Source organism: Cyclopterus lumpus, chromosome 10, assembly GCF_009769545.1.
Source record: "Cyclopterus lumpus isolate fCycLum1 chromosome 10, fCycLum1.pri, whole genome shotgun sequence".
Classification (NCBI taxonomy): domain Eukaryota; kingdom Metazoa; phylum Chordata; class Actinopteri; order Perciformes; family Cyclopteridae; genus Cyclopterus; species Cyclopterus lumpus.
In genome coordinates this window covers 23653894-23673613 of record NC_046975.1, presented here as the reverse complement: position 1 = coordinate 23673613, position 19720 = coordinate 23653894, and the positions used below count along the sequence as shown (strand labels likewise).

Sequence of the window (19720 nt, the reverse complement as noted above, 5' to 3'; positions counted from 1 at the left end):
TCGTTGTTGGTTTGCAGTCGGGACTCGTTGGTGGTTTGCAGTTGGGACTCGTTGTTGGTTTGCAGTCGGGACTCGTTGTTGGTTTGCAGTTGGGACTCGTTGTTGGTTTGCAGTCGGGGCTCGTTGGTGGTTTGCAGTTGGGACTCGTTGTTGGTTTGCAGTCGGGACTCGTTGTTGGTTTGCAGTCGGGGCTCGTTGGTGGTTTGCAGTTGGGACTCGGCTTCACGTTCAGCTCCATTCACGCTCCATCGGCATTAAAATGCAGAGCAGCGCTGCCGAACCATCAAGACAAAAAATCAGAATGTTTTGCATGAAATCCCTTCACTATCGGTCTTCACATAGCCATTCCACACACACACACACACACACACACACACACACACACACACACACACACACACACACACACACACACACACACACACACACACACACACACTCTATCTCCCGGGTCACACGACTGGTCCCTGGAGAGCCGTCTGTCATTGCCTGACATTGTGTCGTATTTGTTATTCAGCTCCACGTCCGACTCGCATGACAACATATTTCCATCTGCGGTGGAATCGCGTCGTATCGGCCTGTGAGGGACCCGGCCGCGCTGATCCAGGATCTGTCACACACCAACTCTTAAAGAGCAACATGGAGAGGCAGTCCACCCAACAGCTGATGAGATATGTTCATATGGCATCTTTAGAGGTGTTTATAGGTATATGAGCACACACAAACACACACACTTACACACACACTTACACACACAATATTCTCAATATTATATCCTGGATTCAAACAATATATATCTATACATGTGTCCTTTGACCCCACGGCTTTAACAGACAAACAACCTCCGAAGCAGATGTCATGAACAATAAAACAATAATAGGAGTAAAGTGGTATTAGCACAACTAGTACAAGTTTATTTGTTGTTCTTTGCTGTTCTTAAAGTTTCGAGGGCCCGAGGGGGGAAAACTCCACGAAGGGCCCAGAGCTCATTACGGGGTTTCGGGAACCCGGAAAAAAAAAAAATTAATAAAACGCCGCCGGCGCCGAATAATGAGAGCAAATAAAACAATTCATTACTTCGCATGCGAGTCTGAGCTCAGCAGCGTGATGGAGAGTGTTACACACATTCAGCCGCTGGACTGAGTGTGTGTGTGTGTGTACTGACTCTACTACTACTGACTCTACTACTACTGACTCTACTACTACTGACTCTACTACTACTGACTTCACTAATTATGACTGTATTACTACTGACTCTACTACTACTGACTACTACTACTGACTCTACTACTACTGACTCTACTACTACTGACTTCACTAATACTGACTGTATTACTACTGACTCTACTACTACTGACTTCACTACTACTGACTGTACTACTACTGACTTCACTACTACTGACTCTACTACTACTGACTCTACTACTACTGACTTCACTACTACTGACTGTACTACTACTGACTCTACTACTACTGACTCTACTACTACTGACTTCACTACTACTGACTCTACTACTACTGACTCTACTACTACTGACTGTATTACTACTGACTCTACTACTACTGACTTCACTAATACTGACTCTACTACTACTGACTTCACTAATACTGGCTCTAGTACTACTGACTCTACTGACTCTACTACTACTGACTCTACTAATACTGACTACTAGTACTGACTCTAGTACTACTGACTCTACTACTACTGACTCTACTACTACTGACTTAACTAATACTGACTCTACTAATACTGACTCTACTACTACTGACTTTACTAATACTGACTCTACTAATACTGACTCTACTACTACTGACTCTACTACTACTGACTCTACTACTACTGACTTCACTAATACTGACTCTACTAATACTGACTCTACTACTACTGACTTTACTAATACTGACTCTACTAATACTGACTCTACTACTACTGACTACTACTACTGACTCTACTACTACTGACTTTACTAATACTGACTCTACTAATACTGACTCTACCACTACTGACTCTAGTACTACTGACTCTACTGACTCTACTACTACTGACTCTACTAATACTGACTTCACTAATACTGACTCTACTACTACTGACTTCACTAATACTGACTCTACTACTACTGACTTCACTAATACTGACTCTACTAATACTGACTCTACTACTACTGACTTTACTAATACTGACTCTACTAATACTGACTCTACTACTACTGACTACTACTACTGACTCTACTACTACTGACTTTACTAATACTGACTCTACTAATACTGACTCTACCACTACTGACTCTAGTACTACTGACTCTACTGACTCTACTACTACTGACTCTACTAATACTGACTTCACTAATACTGACTCTACTACTACTGACTTCACTAATACTGACTCTACTACTACTGACTTCACTAATACTGACTCTACTAATACTGACTCTAGTACTACTGACTCTAGTACTACTGACTCTACTGACTCTACTACTACTGACTCTACTAATACTGACTTCACTAATACTGACTCTACTACTACTGACTCTACTACTACTGACTCTACTACTACTGACTTCACTAATACTGACTCTACTAATACTGACTCTACTACTACTGACTTTACTAATACTGACTCTACTAATACTGACTCTACTACTACTGACTCTACTACTACTGACTCTACTACTACTGACTTTACTAATACTGACTCTACTAATACTGACTCTACCACTACTGACTCTAGTACTACTGACTCTACTGACTCTACTACTACTGACTCTACTAATACTGACTTCACTAATACTGACTCTACTACTACTGACTTCACTAATACTGACTCTACTACTACTGACTTCACTAATACTGACTCTACTAATACTGACTCTACTACTACTGACTTTACTACTACTGACTCTACTACTACTGACTTCACTAATACTGACTCTACTAATACTGACTCTAGTACTACTGACTCTACTGACTCTACTACTACTGACTCTACTACTACTGACTTCACTAATACTGACTCTACTAATACTGACTCTACTACTACTGACTCTAGTACTACTGACTCTACTGACTCTACTACTACTGACTCTACTAATACTGACTTCACTAATACTGACTCTACTACTACTGACTTCACTAATACTGACTCTACTAATACTGACTCTACTACTACTGACTTTACTACTACTGACTCTACTACTACTGACTTCACTAATACTGACTCTACTACTACTGACTTCACTAATATTGACTCTACTACTACTGACTCTAGTACTACTGACTTCACTAATATTGACTCTACTACTACTGACTTCACTAATATTGACTATACTACTACTGACTCTAGTACTACTGACTCTACTAATACTGACTTTACTACTACTGACTCTACTAATACTGACTCTACTACAACTGACTCTAGTACTACTGACTCTACTACTACTGACTCTACTAATACTGACTCTACTACTACTACTGACTCTAGTACTACTGACTCTACTGACTCTACTACTACTGACTCTACTGACTGTACTACTACTGACTCTACTACTACTGACTACTAATACTGACTCTACTAATACTGACTGTACTACTACTGACTTCACTAATATTGACTCTACTACTACTGACTCTACCACTACTAACTCTACTACTGCTGACTCTAGTACTACTGACTCTACTACTACTGACTACTAATACTGACTCTACTAATACTGACTGTACTACTACTGACTCTACTGACTGTACTACTACTGACTCTACCACTACTAACTCTACTACTACTGACTCTACTATTACTGACTCTACTACTACTGACTCTACTATTACTGACTCTAGTACTACTGCCTCTACTGACTCTACTACTAACTCTACTACTACTGACTCTACTATTACTGACTCTAGTACTACTGACTCTACTGACTCTACTACTACTGACTACTAATACTGGCTCTACTACTACTACTGACTCTACCACTACTAACTCTACCACTACTGACTCTAGTACTACTGACTCTACTGACTCTACTAATATTGACTCTAGTACTACTGACTCTACTGACTCTACTACTACTGACTCTACTAATACTGGCTCTACTACTACTGACTCTACCACTACTGACTCTACTAATACTAATGAATGCAACTCTTCAGCAGCTGGACGAGAGATCACGAGCGACTTTCCCAACGTTTCCAGTTGACACTGGGACAAAAGCATGCTGGTGTGTGTGTGTGTGTGTGTGTGTGTGTGTGTGTCACTGATACAGTACTGCGTCGCTGCCACCAGACTTTCCCGTGGGGTTGTTGTACTCTGTGAATCTGTCAGCGTGAGATTTTCCTTCCAAAAGAACATAATCCCTTTCTGGCATGAACACCTCGGCGTGTGACTTTCCCAGAGTGCACTCCTCCGATCACATGTGCGCCGCCGTGCACGTGCATAATCCATTCAGCAACTCAGCCATGTATGACAGCAGTCATGAGAAAAAAGGCGCCTGGAACTCCCCTCAAAGCCCCCGCAGACACGCTCCGCCACGGCAAGTCTTTTTTATTTTGCGCCCCGTCCTCCCGGATCTGCATAATCCGTCCGCCGGATCGCAATATCTGATCCGAGTTCTTAAACGCGCGGAGGAATCGGAGCTGTCACTCATGCCGCGGCGGCTCTGCGGAGCAGCTAGTTAGCTCAGAGTCCCGACTTCCTAATCAGCCGTTTCATTTTCGTGTCGCTGTCACGGCGGCTCACGTCTGGAAAGCGGGCGGCTTCTGACAGCGCGGCGTCCTCAAAGTCCACGCGCCAACAGCTCCCCGAGCCGAGCTGTGAATATTCAGCAGGAATGTGTTCGCGCTGCAGAATCAATCTGTCTTTAGATGCGTTTTAGAAATGTGCTTCGCTTCTCGGTACATCCGGGTAGCAGCCGGCCAACTGGATTGTCCAGGACAACGTTAGACTGTCAAGCTAAACAACGTTGCATCGACTCTTCGGGGAATCGCGGCCTGGAACACCGGCCTCGGACACCGTCCTGGAACACCGGCCTGGAACACAGGCCTGGAACAACGGCCTGGAACAACGGCCTCGGACAGCGGCCTCGGACAGCGGCCTGGAACAACGGCCTGGAACACCGGCCTGGAACAACGGCCTCGGACAGCGGCCTCGGACACCGGCCTGGAACACCGGCCTGGAACAACGGCCTCGGACACCGGCCTGGAACACCGGCCTGGAACACCGGCCTGGAACACCGGCCTGGAACACCGGCCTGGAACACAGGCCTGGAACAACGGCCTGGAACACCGGCCTGGAACAACGGCCTCGGACACCGGCCTCGGACAGCGGCCTGGAACAACGGCCTCGGACGGCGGCCTGGAACACCGGCCTGGAACACCGGCCTGGAACAACGGCCGTATTTTTTTTAAACGTTATGTTATTGGTCTCTTGGCTCTTTGTCGACATGGCTGTGCCGGTGTGGTATTGACTGCGTGCACATTGTGTACGACACCTCCCTCGCTTCGTGCTGCGCGTGCAGTATTTTTTTTTAAAAACATGTCCGAGTGCAGAATGTGTTCTGCGACGCCTCCCAGTTTGACTCCTTCAGCTGTGGCGACGCCGGCGGACCGCACACACCAAATACTACCTCATCCTGCAAAGTCGCAGCCAACCGGTGCTCCGAGAGCCGTTTCGCTGCCGATGCCGATGCTGCCCGAGTGCGTCACGGCGAGCGCACGACATTGGAGACGAAATGCTTTGGCATGGAGTCACAGGGGGAATCCTCTCTCCCTTTTCCCCTCGCGACCCCCCCCCCGTCGTCTGCCACCCAGTCTCCGTTGACAGCACCAGAGGCCGCGGCTCTGCAGTCCTATTTTTAGGCCTCTAACATCCACGGCTGCTGCCACGGCCGATCTGTGTGACCGCGGCCCGGCGGCGGCGGATTTAAGCTGCGTTTTCCTGACGGGATTAGCAGTGACATCACATTTGGAATCCCTCGAAGCAGCCAGGCGGGCCCTTTTTTGTTTGTTGTTGTTGTTGCTTCTCTCCTCTCTTTATTCTTCTTCTTCTTCCTGCACATTGAATGTAGATGCTCGCCGTGTATCGACTGGCGCTCTGCTGAGAGTCCGCCATCTGCTCCCCGTTAATGATGAGCTAACTCTGCACCGTGCGTGACAGCAGGCGACGCCGTGGCTCGCGCGACGGAGACATCGGTCGTGTTTTGACACATTCGGGGGGGGGGGGGGGGGGGGGGGTGGAGGGGGGACATGAGGTTTTCTTTTTTTTTTTTTTTTTTGGGAGGCGCCTCGTTTGCATTTCAAAGTCTCGTCTCCGGCGTCCGATCTGTCGGAGCGCCAGAAACCAAACGGAACAAACATCCAATGTTGTCGAGCTAATTGATTCCGGTGCCATTAATCAGTGTCATATTTGCTCGGTGGTGTTTGTGCACCGCCCCACCCCGCCCCCCCTCTTGTTGTAGGGGGGGGGGGGGGTCCCCCGGGTCCAAGCTGTCATATCCAAGTCGCCTTCATTAGCTCTGCCCTTTCACCACGTTCATCCATCATGACTCAACGACCAGCGTCACGACACCCGATGACGCACTATTATTTTTCATTTTTATTTTTCAGCCATGCTAATGGAACCCTAATGCACTCCCTCGGAACTAGTTTGTTCTTATCAAAGACAAACCCGATCCGACTGATGAATCAGTCTTCCCACTAATTTCTCTCTGGAGTGTCGACTGTTTGTGAAGAGCTCGTCGTGCCTGGTGCTGCCTGGTCTGAGCGAGGCCGCCTTGTGGTGCGAGTGAGACCACCTGGTGGAATGAGGCCTACAGAAGTAAACAGGACCATCAGAGAGAAGATTATCTCTTTCTATACCGTTTTTCCTCCTCCTCCTCCTCCTCCTCCTCCAGGAGCAGAGCTTCTCCTCTCTGGAGACCTAGGAGGTATTGCTGGACCCGCTGGAGGGAAGGGGGGCACTGGAGAACCAGAACCAGGACTGAGAGGGGCAGACTGTCAGACCCTGCTGCAGTACAATGAGAGGTTTTCTAAAGGGACCCTGGTGCTCACAGACACTACCACGGTAGTCCACAGGGGGCGCCAGATCCAACACCACATGAAAGTTACTCGTATAACTTTCCTTAAAAGTGTATTTCTTGAAATAGCTTCATCAGGTCAATATCAGTCTGCTTGCATTCCTCTTGTGTGACGTTGGTGTTCTTCACATCACAAGCGACAGCAAGCGGCTTCGGCCGGTTTAAAACGGACACTTTTCACCACATTAAAAGCATGCACGACTATAAATAACATCTGGCATGGCCTCAGTGTGTGCGTTGCGATGCATGGAGATCTATTACACACACTGTGTATCCATACGCGTCGAGCCAGAGGAGAAACTCCCATAAAAACACAATAAATGATTCAGTGAAAACAATGAGACCTTTAATGGGATCTCATCTACATATCACAGCTGCAATTTAGAAACTAAAAACAAATTAGGTCTCGCATTAGCGAGCGCCGCCTCTCAGCCCCCTGGTGCAACATTTCCCATCATCCTCCCTGCTAACCCCTCTCCCCGGCGGCTGACTTCGGTTTTTTGTTGCATGGCAACATCCGCTTATTGAACACACTGGTGGTGAAACACTGAGACTTATTGCTCCTTTGCTGATTTCATTGATATAACTCCGGGAGATAGATGGATCTGCCTTGTCCGCAGCAGAGAGGGGAGCACCCGGGTTTAGGGTGGGGGGGGTGGGGGAGGGGGGGGTGCTGTGATTCAGTGCTCATCTCTCTCAGTCTCCATGCCGACGTAGATCTCAGTATTTTTGATATCACTGGGCCCCCATTTGCATTTTAATGGTGTGTGTCAGGGCTGCCGTCGGAGCCCACTGGCTATTCTATTACTATTAAAGCCTCAATTAACTATGCAGAATACCGGGGTGGGCGGAGCCCCGCAATTAGCGGGCGCAGCGATTGGATCCTACTTTATCATTGGAGGGGGGGGGGGGGGCGTTGTGGGGTATGGGGGCTTTTATCATTGTGCAGATTCAGCTCGTGTTCTATGCAAAGAAAATGTTTTCATATCTGGAGATTAAGACTTCCGTGGCTGAGCAAAGAGGATGGGGGATAGTTTTTAATTAACTTTGTATATAATCGCGATAGATTGTTTAGTTTTTTTTTAACAGATAACACTACCCCCCCCCCACACCCCCTTGTGCAATTAAGCTGCCGGCAAGCCCTGATCCCTGTCAGCGATAAGGTTTGGGAGGTTCATGAATGAACACGCCGCTAATCCAGTGAACTTTAGCGGTCCCGTGGTATTTACCCAGTCAACACGCCGGCAAATGGAAGAGACGTTTCTGCTAAGCGTATTAATATTCTGCAGTCTCTTCATTAATGAGAGAGGCGTTGGCTTCATCACTTTCACTTTCTTTACGGCCGCGCCAGGGGGGAGGTTCTTACTTTCCGTTTTGTTTCGTTTTTCCGTCTAATGACCAGCACGATGAACGATAAGATAGATAATAAGACAGCCCTTCTAACTCAAGATGTAATGAGAGTAAGTTTGATTTTAAGAGCAACAAATCACCCCCAGTGTTACCAGCAACTCTCCATTGAAACTCTCCTTCAGGCCTCCCCTCCAAAAGCCACGCCCCCAAAAGGCCACGCCCCCAAAAGTACCAGATGTATTTGTTTTGTCAGAGCATTTGATTTATTGACGATGCCGTCGGGATGTAAAGACAATCAAGCACAACCAAATGACAACACAGATGTTTCTAGGGCGACTGTGGGTCAGTGGTTAACATGCCCGTCTTTCAATCAGGGGGTTGGCAGTTCAATCCCCGCCCTAGTCGATGTGTCCTTGAGCAAGACACTTAACCCTGCATTGCTCCCCGTAGCTGTGTCTATGGTGTATAATGTAAAGTGTCTTTGAGTATCTTGAAAAGCGCTATATAAATTAAATGGATTATTATTATTATTATTCTAAATGCACTACCCAGGTGCCTTAGCGTTACGTCTTTGACCTTTGCTGTCATTTCATTACCGGTTTCTATTTTTCCTGCACTATATATATATATACCATAACATTTATGATCCGTTAGTAAAATGCATCGCTACAGAATAAAGTTATTAAGCAGGTAAAGTTACCTTGAGCACATCAACAAAACGAAAGGCGGGCACACAACAACGTGACACACACGGACAATAAACCAACAAAAAGACGTAGAACATGACGAGGTTGTGACTTCAGGTGAAGATAATGAATCAATTGCATCAATAAAAGGACGAGAAGCTAAATTCATGCTTTTAGGACAGATCTCTGGATCCCTTTAACCTCCAGGGTTGCTGCAGGTTTGCAGATGACTCCGACATATATATGTAACACCAATCTGTAGTGTCTGTGTCATCATGCATACAATCCTATAGGACGAGGTTGGTTGCCGTCGGTGACGTCCAGTTCAGATGTTTTGGGCATCACAGTTTTCAGGGGATGCTGCTGCCAAGCGTGGTGATTATTTTGAAGGTATAAAGAAAGCAGAGAGCTCACACTCCGTCCTCTACGGACCGACTGTGCAGTTACAGGTTATTTATTTATTTATTTCACGAAAAACCCGATTTATTGTAAAAAGAACAAGGTGTAGAGATCAGTCCTCCTGCAGAGGAACCGAACATGAATTGAAACTGTTTCCCAAAGCAGTGATTTCCATCTGCTGCGAAACAAGTGTATCTTAATAAAGCCTCATTATGGTTCATCTCAAAATCTCTTTTCTTTGTGGCGTAATTAAAATAAAACGATGCGGCTGCTGAGTGGAGTTTGAGAGAGAAATGAGACGGGAAGAGGATTTGGAGTTCTGTCATTTACTCCTGCTGTAAAGTTGTTCATTTTAACATAGAGGTCTATGGGGATTCACTAGACTTCTATACAACCAGAGGAGTCGCCCCCTGGTGGTCAGGAGAGAGAATGCAGCTTAAACACGTGAAGCATAGACTTCTATACAACCAGAGGAGTCGCCCCCTGGTGGTCAGGAGAGAGAATGCAGCTTTAACACGTGAAGCATAGACTTCTATACAACCAGAGGAGTCGCCCCCTGGTGGTCAGGAGAGAGAATGCAGGTTTTAAGACATGAAGCATAGACTTCTATACAACCAGAGGAGTCGCCCCCTGGTGGTCAGGAGAGAGAATGCAGCTTTAACACATGAAGCATAGACTTCTATACAACCAGAGGAGTCGCCCCCTGGTGGTCAGGAGAGAGAATGCAGCTTTAACACATGAAGCATAGACTTCTATACAACCAGAGGAGTCGCCCCCTGGTGGTCAGGAGAGAGAATGCAGGTTTTAAGACACTTCCATATCGGCTTCACTCGACAGAACCTGATTTTTATGTTATAATATTCTGGAATAAGCAACCAGGTCGTAGAAGGAAGACGAGATGCAGAAGGTTGTCGTCGTAGAACAGAACCTAAGCTGGTATTTGAACGCTGCCTCTGCATCTTTTTTTGCAAAGTGTTTGTCAGTTTCCACCTGGTCTGCCTTCAGGACCAGGATCCCGGAGTCGGTCTGGGCCCCCTCGGCCCTGCTCTGCGGTGGATCTGGTCCTCGGCCCTTCCCTCTCTGGGAGTCTGTCCTCGGGGCTCTGCAGTGGGCGCACTCAGTATTCAGCTCAGAGTCCAGAGCGGACGGCCGGGGAAAGAAATACGACTCCACTGTCACACTTGGCTGATGTCCCTGTGCTCATCTACTCCCTCCTCCTCCTCCTCCTCCTCCTCCTCCTCACGTCCTATACAAACCGTGGGGAGGGGTGCAGAGGGCCCTTCATCGTACGTGTGCGGCAACACGAAAGGGAGGAGGAGATGAAAAAGGATGCAGGAGACAGAGGGAAAAACAAAGAGAAAGCGAGAAAGAGGGGGAGTGACAGATGGGGAGAAATTAGACCCGGCGTCGGAGTGTAACCGGTTATTTTTTTTCTTCTTTCCTATGAGCCATTTTTTTTTGTTTTTCTTCCCCCTCAGCGCCGCCTCAACAACAACACACACACACACACATCTGCTTCTCCAGCGAGGGCAGAGGAGGCAAATGAAGCCTTCACACACTCCGGCTCCACATAACAGACCTCTAAGTGCACTTGTACGTCACCGAGTCGCCGGTGACACCTTCGAAATGTGGCTTTCCGTAAGCGAGCCACTTCTGCAAATTCAATTCCACCCGTCTCCCCCCCCCCCCCCCTCCCCCCTCCTCGCGGATGCAGCATCTTTCTGATTTATTTTTTTCATATCACTTAGCATCTTCCTTTCTGCTCTCTGCTCTCCATCATCTCCACCGCCACAATGACCCTGATCCCCCCCCCCCCCCCTCCCACCCGGTTCCACTCTATCTGTATTTGCCGGAGCTCCTGAGCGACGCCGATAAGAGCCGGATGCAGACGGGGAGAAAGAAAGCTTCTTTTTTTTTTTTTTATGTTGGTTGCAATTTAGATGTTTACAGACGTTGATGCACATCTCCAATTATTTCCAAGGTGCTGCGTCTCCAGACTGAATGTAGAAATCTGAATTGGAATTTCCATCCGGTCGGCTTTTTGTGACGGTGGAATAATTAAAAATACAACTGGGGAGGAGTGGTGTGTGTGTGTGTGTGTGTGTGTGTGTGTGTTTGTATCCTCCATAGTTCAAATATAGACAATTAAAACGGTATTTCCTTTAACTTCTGCACCGTGAGGGAAGTTGCTTCATCCAGCTTCTGTATCAAGTCTTTTGTATTTGTTATAAATCAATAATTGTATTGTTCCCCGTGTTTCCTTTCTAGACTCTTCAATAAGCACGATAATTAATAATCATTCAGGTGTAACTGGACCTATTTAAAGCTAAATCACGTTTTCTCCTGAATTACAGTCACGGCTTCAAACATCTGGCGAACACAATAAACTACCTGATTGGGTTTAATTATAAAAACATTATGTTTTTGGGCTTAAAATGACTGCGTTTGTCACATTGTTTAAAGGTGCGGACGTTAATTAAAATAAGCAAACGTTAATGTTTTTGGGGGGTTTTGACACGGGAAAAGCAAACGTGACACGTAAATAAATTAGCATTTCATTCGGGCGCCGTTAGCTATGGATCTAATCTTCTTTGAGTAATATTTCCGATACTTATATTAATTTAGCATTCAAAGCGATTTGATTGTTTAGAGCCGGCTGACGGTGGAGCCGTGACTTTCATTGTGAAACTAACCACGACGTCGAGCTCCGGTTGTTTGAAGCCCCGCCCCCCGCGGACCCCGTTAACCACGTCCGCCCGACTTCCCAGAACCCTCTGACGTCTTCGAATCACCGAGAGGACGACGGTCGAAGGGCAGAGATCCCAGCCGGGCCGGCGGAGGACGTGCCGAGTCACCGGTATGGATCACCAGCCCCACCGGGCCCCCCCCGTGTGATGTACGGTGGCCATTTTGTAACACGTGTGGGGGGGGGGGGGGGGGGGGGGGGGGGGGGGGCAGGAAAACAAAATTGACCTAATGCACCTTTTTAAATATTCTCTTGGGAGTGTCTGACGCATCGATTCGAGAACCATCCCAATGTGGAGGAAACAAAGAGCTACGTTGTGACATTATTTTATATGTTTCTTCTTCTCTCTCGTCTTCCTGCCAAAGAAGTCTTCTCAGAGACTGGCAGTGTTTAAAAATCCTCTTTCTTGTCGTGTGTGTTGCCCCTCGCAGCAGCAGATTGGTGCCCGGCTCTCGGGGGCCCGATGACAGATTGCTCTCTCTCCGCCTTTGTGCCGGGGAATTGCTTTTGTTTTGGCGAGCGCTCTGAATGCGTCGCGGACGCCTCCTCTCTTCGCTCATCGGACGGGACGCGGCGTCGGAGTGAATCTCAGATGAAGGCGTTAAAAAAAAAAAAGATGACGGGGAGGCGGAGAGGAGAGTGTGACCGGGTCGGAAGGAAATTAAATGCAGCGTTCGGGATTTCTGTCCGTTGCCGACTTATTGTAAGACGAGGAAATAAGAAGAAACATGACGCAGCGAAAGGTTTGAAGTCATTGTAGAGACCTGTCAATCACCTTGCAGCCCCGCCCCTTTAACACACAAAGCATAGACTTCTATACAACCAGAGGAGTCGCCCCCTGGTGGTCAGTAGAGAGAATGCAGCTTTAACACATGAAGCATAGACTTCTATACAACCAGAGGAGTCGCCCCCTGGTGGTCAGGAGAGAGAATGCAGCTTTAACACATGAAGCATAGACTTCTATACAACCAGAGGAGTCGCCCCCTGGTGGTCAGGAGAGAGAATGCAGCTTTAACACATGAAGCATAGACTTCTATACAACCAGAGGAGTCGCCCCTGGTGGTCAGGAGAGAGAATGCAGCTTTAACACATGAAGCATTGACTTCTATACAACCAGAGGAGTCGCCCCCTGGTGGTCAGTAGAGAGAATGCAGCTTTAACACATGAAGCATTGACTTCTATACAACCAGAGGAGTCGCCCCCTGGTGGTCAGTAGAGAGAATGCAGCTTTAACACATGAAGCATAGACTTCTATACAACCAGAGGAGTCGCCCTCTGGTGTTTTTTTCCTAAAATAGATCAATGTTAATGTTAAATTCTTTAAATGTTTGTTTGATTGTTAAGACGTTGTTTTAAGGTTAAGTGTAAGTAAGTAGTATAGACTAAGCCTACGTGTGTGTGTGTGTGTGTGTGTGTGGTGTTCTGGCAGAGTAAATTAATGTGTTCTCCACAATAACTCTATTAACCTCCATGTATACAGCTGATACTGGTGTGAGAAACTGATTACACACTGATTTCACAGCAGCCCAGATCTGTCTCTCACACACACACACACACACACACACACACACACACACACACACACACACACAGCTACAAAAGATGGAAGTGATTCGATAATAAGCACTTTTTAAAACTGAATAATTCCACCGACTTGACAGAGTTTGAGAAATGCAAATCAATCTGAAGTTGGGGATGCCAAATGGTTTTGCTGCGTTGCTATTTTACAGCTGGCAGGTCTATTACGCTGCTAATGGGGAAGTTTTTTAGTTTTGTTTTTTAATCTCCTTGATTGTATTAAGGAGAGTTTAAGCATTTAATAACTAAGGTGGATTATTTGAATCTAGTGGTGCAGTTTCTTTTTTTTTTTGCATGTGCAATTTTCTTCCTCTCATTGACAACTGCATAAAAGCAGATAGTGAAAAATCAATTTCAGCAAGAGACCCACCCGCTCCTGAGATGACACCTCTCGTTGTGGATGAAATTACAAAAAGTACGAAGCGTTTCGTAAATAACGATCGGTGAACATCTGCAGCCGGCGGAGGTTCGAGGAAACCTGAAGGAAACAGCACAGTGTCGTCGGCGTAGCGCAGCAACGAAGGCGAAGAGCGCGGAAAAGAAACGACGCCGTGTTTCAGGATAAAAGCAAAAGAACACAGCGCCCCCTGGCTGCTGGAGGCCTCCCTGGATGAGGGGACTGAGGGACCGATACTCCTGATGTCTCCTATTAATGCTCCTATTTATTACTCGGTTTAAAACTGGCTTTTTTTTTTAGCTTTCCTTTCATCTGCTCTCACTCCATTTTTCTTTCTTGGACTGGAGTTTAGCACCGTGGACGCCGTGCCGCTCCTTCTCGCTCTAAAGTTGAGACATCTTTAAAATGCTTGTTCTAGACTGTATAATATTCAGTATTTATTTAGTAATATGTTTAATGATGAACTGGAGGCCCGAACAACAAGACACAGCAAATATTCAGCAGAAATGTGATAAAAAGGCTGCTTCTCTGGAGCATCGACACGATTCCAACGAGTCCAGATGCCGTTGGGGTGTGGGCTTTCACACAAGACAAGGGATAGGGCACGCGTCGGGCAGGCGTCGGCGCCCACAGGCACGCGAATCATTTCCATGTGGAAGTCCAGTTCATCAATAATATGTGAACGTGTCAGTGTTTGTTTGTGTGTGTGTGTGCGGCGAGGCTGACGGCTTCTGTCCTGAACTCATCCAACCAGAGTGTGTGTGTGTGTGTGTGTGTGTGTGTGTGTGTGTGTGGGTTAACATATTGGCCTCTCATTCCCACTGTGTCGTGAGACTGGAGCTGCTGCTGGGAGGCTCAACTGTCAGTTCAGATCTGCTGTGGAGGCTTTGATTACAGGTGCACACACACACACACACACACACACACACAAGTTTCAGGACTTTTCCGTTTTTGACGATTATTAAACCGGAGTAGTTAATGTGTGTGTGTGAGTTTCCGTGTTGGTTGTGTGTGCGTGGCATCATCTCAGGGTGCCGTGTGTGTGTAATCCTGTTCAACGGGGATCTTGACGGTGACTTTGTCTCATAACTGCGGGAGTCTCGCTGGTTCCGGGTTTATTTCCGTGCTTCGAGGTCAGAAACGAGGCGGAAGCCGACGCGTCGTTTGAGGTTTCGTTGATTTTGCACGAATCCCTAAAGAAACGATACACACGAAAGGAGATGAATCAGATGTATGTTCGTTGGCTTAAATAATGCTCGAACAGATGGTCCTCTATACACCTTTTATAACTTTGTATTTCCTGTAGCTGACGGGGCAGTTGTTGCTTTCACTGAATTTATTCCCTCAGTCTGCAATAAAAATCAAATAAAACTCAAATTCCAGGTGGTCCTGATTGGTTTAAAAAGGTAATCAGTCGATGTGAGGACATTTCATCCGCGTGGTTTCGACACAAACTGCACACGACTCAAAGACAAAGAGCTGTGACATCAGGGACTCGTGCACGAGATGCATGAAAAGCACGTCTCATTAATTCAAAGCGACCTCAAAACCATTTTCTGAATCAATAGGAAGAAGCATCATAAACAACGACGCAGTCGATTCAGAATAATGAGGCTCAGCACATGGAAAAGCCTGTCAGACTTCAGCTTCAGCACAGGAAGCGGATCACAAGACCGGTAGAAACGTCACGTTGCATAACCTATATGAACAAGAGATAAGCATACTTATAATATTTTAAGATCTTTTGTTATCTGGGAATATGTCTTATTGCAGGTCACATTCATTCAGTGAGTAATTGACAATGACAATGAGATGCAGCAGAGAAAAGCAAATGGAGGCAGGACGTCAATGTCAACACCTGCAGGATTAAATACAACCAGAGGAGTCGCCCCCTGGTGGCCAGGAGAGAGAATGCAGCTTTAACACATGAAGCATAGACTTCTATACAACCAGAGGAGTCGCCCCCTGGTGGCCAGGAGAGAGAATGCAGCTTTAACACATGAAGCATAGACTTCTATACAACCAGAGGAGTCGCCCCCTGGTGGCCAGGAGAGAGAATGCAGCTTTAACACATGAAGCATAGACTTCTATACAACCAGAGGAGTCGCCCCCTGGTGGTCAGGAGAGAGAATGCAGCTTTAACACATGAAGCATAGACTTCTATACAACCAGAGGAGTCGCCCCCTGGTGGCCAGGAGAGAGAATGCAGCTTTAACACATGAAGCATAGACTTCTATACAACCAGAGGAGTCGCCCCCTGGTGGCCAGGAGAGAGAATGCAGCTTTAACACATGAAGCATAGACTTCTATACAACCAGAGGAGTCGCCCCCTGGTGGTCAGGAGAGAGAATGCAGCTTTAACACATGAAGCATAGACTTCTATACAACCAGAGGAGTCGCCCCCTGGTGGCCAGGAGAGAGAATGCAGCTTTAACACATGAAGCATAGACTTCTATACAACCAGAGGAGTCGCCCCCTGGTGGCCAGGAGAGAGAATGCAGCTTTAACACATGAAGCATAGACTTCTATACAACCAGAGGAGTCGCCCCCTGGTGGCCAGGAGAGAGAATGCAGCTTTAACACATGAAGCATAGACTTCTATACAACCAGAGGAGTCGCCCCCTGGTGGCCAGGAGAGAGAATGCAGCTTTAACACATGAAGCATAGACTTCTATACAACCAGAGGAGTCGCCCCCTGGTGGTCAGGAGAGAGAATGCAGCTTTAACACATGAAGCATAGACTTCTATACAACCAGAGGAGTCGCCCCCTGGTGGCCAGGAGAGAGAATGCCGCTTTAACACATGAAGCATAGACTTCTATACAACCAGAGGAGTCGCCCCCTGGTGGCCAGGAGAGAGAATGCAGCTTTAACACATGAAGCATAGACTTCTATACAACCAGAGGAGTCGCCCCCTGGTGGCCAGGAGAGAGAATGCAGCTTTAACACATGAAGCATAGACTTCTATACAACCAGAGGAGTCGCCCCCCTGGTGGCCAGGAGAGAGAATGCAGCTTTAACACATGAAGCATAGACTTCTATACAACCAGAGGAGTCGCCCCCTGGTGGTCAGGAGAGAGAATGCAGCTTTAACACATGAAGCATAGACTTCTATACAACCAGAGTGGAGAGAACGATTAACACTCTCCAGTATGGATTTAAAAAGGTTTCATGAAGGAAGCCAGGAACAACGTTAAGGGGCGACTGCACAGAATTCCGTCTTCTGATCTAAAAACTGAAAACAAAACACCGGCAGCAGCAAAGAGTCTTCAGAAGAACTGAAGAGTCTCAGCGTTCCTCAAAGTCCAAGCGGGGCGGCGCTCCTCGTTGCATTATTCAACTGACTCAAGTGTAACGTTTCCCTCTTTGTCGAGCCCAAAAACATACAAGACCTTTTTCTTTTTCTTTTCCTCTGTGGTGAGTTCAGGGACGAGCTGAGGGAGGAGAGAGCAGCCAATTACTGTGACCCCTGAACCCCTCACTTTCCCTCTGATTCATCCAAATGTTCTTCTATTCCTCTATGAACCCAAAATCTACCCCACCCAACTTGTATTTTTAATTTGTTCAATACATACACACGTTTGACATGAAACCAGAGGAGGACGTTGTTGATGAAGTGACAGAGACACTGAAACACAACATTTTAGTGAAGTATATTTAGCTGTCACAGAGGATGCATCGTGACTAATTGCGTGACCTTTTATACTTACTTACATATATCAGTCATAATCTTGGTATCGTGGTGTTAAATGGCGAGCGCTGTGCTAACGGGAGGAAACGCATGTTGAAACGTTGATGACACATCTGTTTACCATCCAAGCGTTTTTCCATGTTTGTTTTTTTTTCCTCATAGTCGGGCAGATGATAACATTTGCATATTTTCCACCCAGGTGACAAAACGGTTATGTCACATCCCGGTCTGGCTCATAAATTAAAGATAATCACTTCGCTAATTGTCTAGCTGTGAATGTATTTTAGAGATTTTGGAACTTCTATAACAAGAATAATAAAGCAAGGGGAAAAGAGATCAGATTAGATATTATATTATTTATACTAATTCATTTTCCCAACCAGATCAACCACAAGCTTGTATTTATGTGTTTTACATTGACTTTTTAAACACTCTATAACACCGGGCCAAGAAATAGTCCAAACCCTCTTAGTCACAAGGAAAACACACCCAAAAAAAAGCCTCTGTGCTCAGACTCCGAGTCCAACATGACACTCATCATCCAGGTGCCACTCAGGAACCGTATCCCACAGTTCAGGTGAGCTTCTGCTCGGGTCGCCGGTCACTCGGCTCGAGGTGAATTTACTCTTTATCCTATTTTTCCACAAGCCACCGATCCATCCATCAACTCCCGAACCGCACACACCCACCCGTCCATCTACCCGTCATTCACACAGCTGACCCTCCGTCAGCCGCCCGTCACGCTGCCTGAAGACGGAGAAACACGGCAGAACCAGATGGAGGTAAACGCAGGAAAGACGATAAAACACCTTTCTGTAATTCATAAAACTGGACTCTTCAAGATTAAAGATGTTGGAGGGATTTGGTAAAACTATTATCAGTTTGTAGAATTCGTTCTACTCTTGACACTCTGGTTGTATAGAAGTCTATGCTTCATGTGTTAAAGCTGCATTCTCTCTCCTGACCACGAGGGGGCGACTCCTCTGGTTGTATAGAAGTCTATGCTTTATGTGTTCAAGCTGCATTCTCTCTCCTGACCACCAGGGGGCGACTCCTCTGGTTGTATAGAAGTCTATGCTTTATGTGTTAAAGCTGCATTCTCTCTCCTGACCACGAGGGGGCGACTCCTCTGGTTGTATAGAAGTCTATGCTTTATGTGTTAAAGCTGCATTCTCTCTCCTGACCACCAGGGGGCGACTCCTCTGGTTGTATAGAAGTCTATGCTTTATGTGTTAAAGCTGCATTCTCTCTCCTGACCACCAGGGGGTAGACTCCTCTGGTTGTATAGAAGTCTATGCTTCATGTGTTAAAGCTGCATTCTCTCTCCTGACCACCAGGGGGCGACTCCTCTGGTTGTATAGAAGTCTATGCTTCATGTGTTAAAGCTGCATTCTCTCTCCTGACCACCAGGGGGCGACTCCTCTGGTTGTATAGAAGTCTATGCTTCATGTGTTAAAGCTGCATTCTCTCTCCTGACCACCAGGGGGCGACTCCTCTACATACATACAAATACACCATCAGAACCATCATATACATACAAATACACCTCACAACAAATGTTAAAAAGACTTGTTGTTACCTCTTTAAACTGTTGATTAAAACCAAAATATTAAAATATATATTTTGACTTGATGTGTTATTGGATCAGGAAAGTTCCTGAAGACCGTGAGCAGCACAAATCCAGACATTTTAATTTGAACAACACACTTCAAACTCGCGGTAGTCTAAGGATCAATGAAGTAATTTAAAATGTCTGTACACAACATTATGGACATCATAATGAATAATTCAGCGGTTGACCCAAATA

General features: G+C 46.4%; 1 protein-coding gene across 1 annotated transcript in view; it reads left to right on the top strand.

Moving 5' to 3' along the window:
* Window positions 1-4359: 4359 nt before the first annotated feature.
* glra1 (glycine receptor, alpha 1) overlaps window positions 4360-19720 on the top strand; it is a 131303-nt gene continuing 115942 nt past the window's right edge. Inside the window, exons 1-3 of the mRNA XM_034543016.1 lie at window positions 4360-4526; window positions 4902-5387; window positions 5580-5698. Coding sequence (XP_034398907.1) covers window positions 4360-4526; window positions 4902-5387; window positions 5580-5698 — 772 coding nt within the window. The remainder of the gene's footprint in view (window positions 4527-4901; window positions 5388-5579; window positions 5699-19720) is intronic.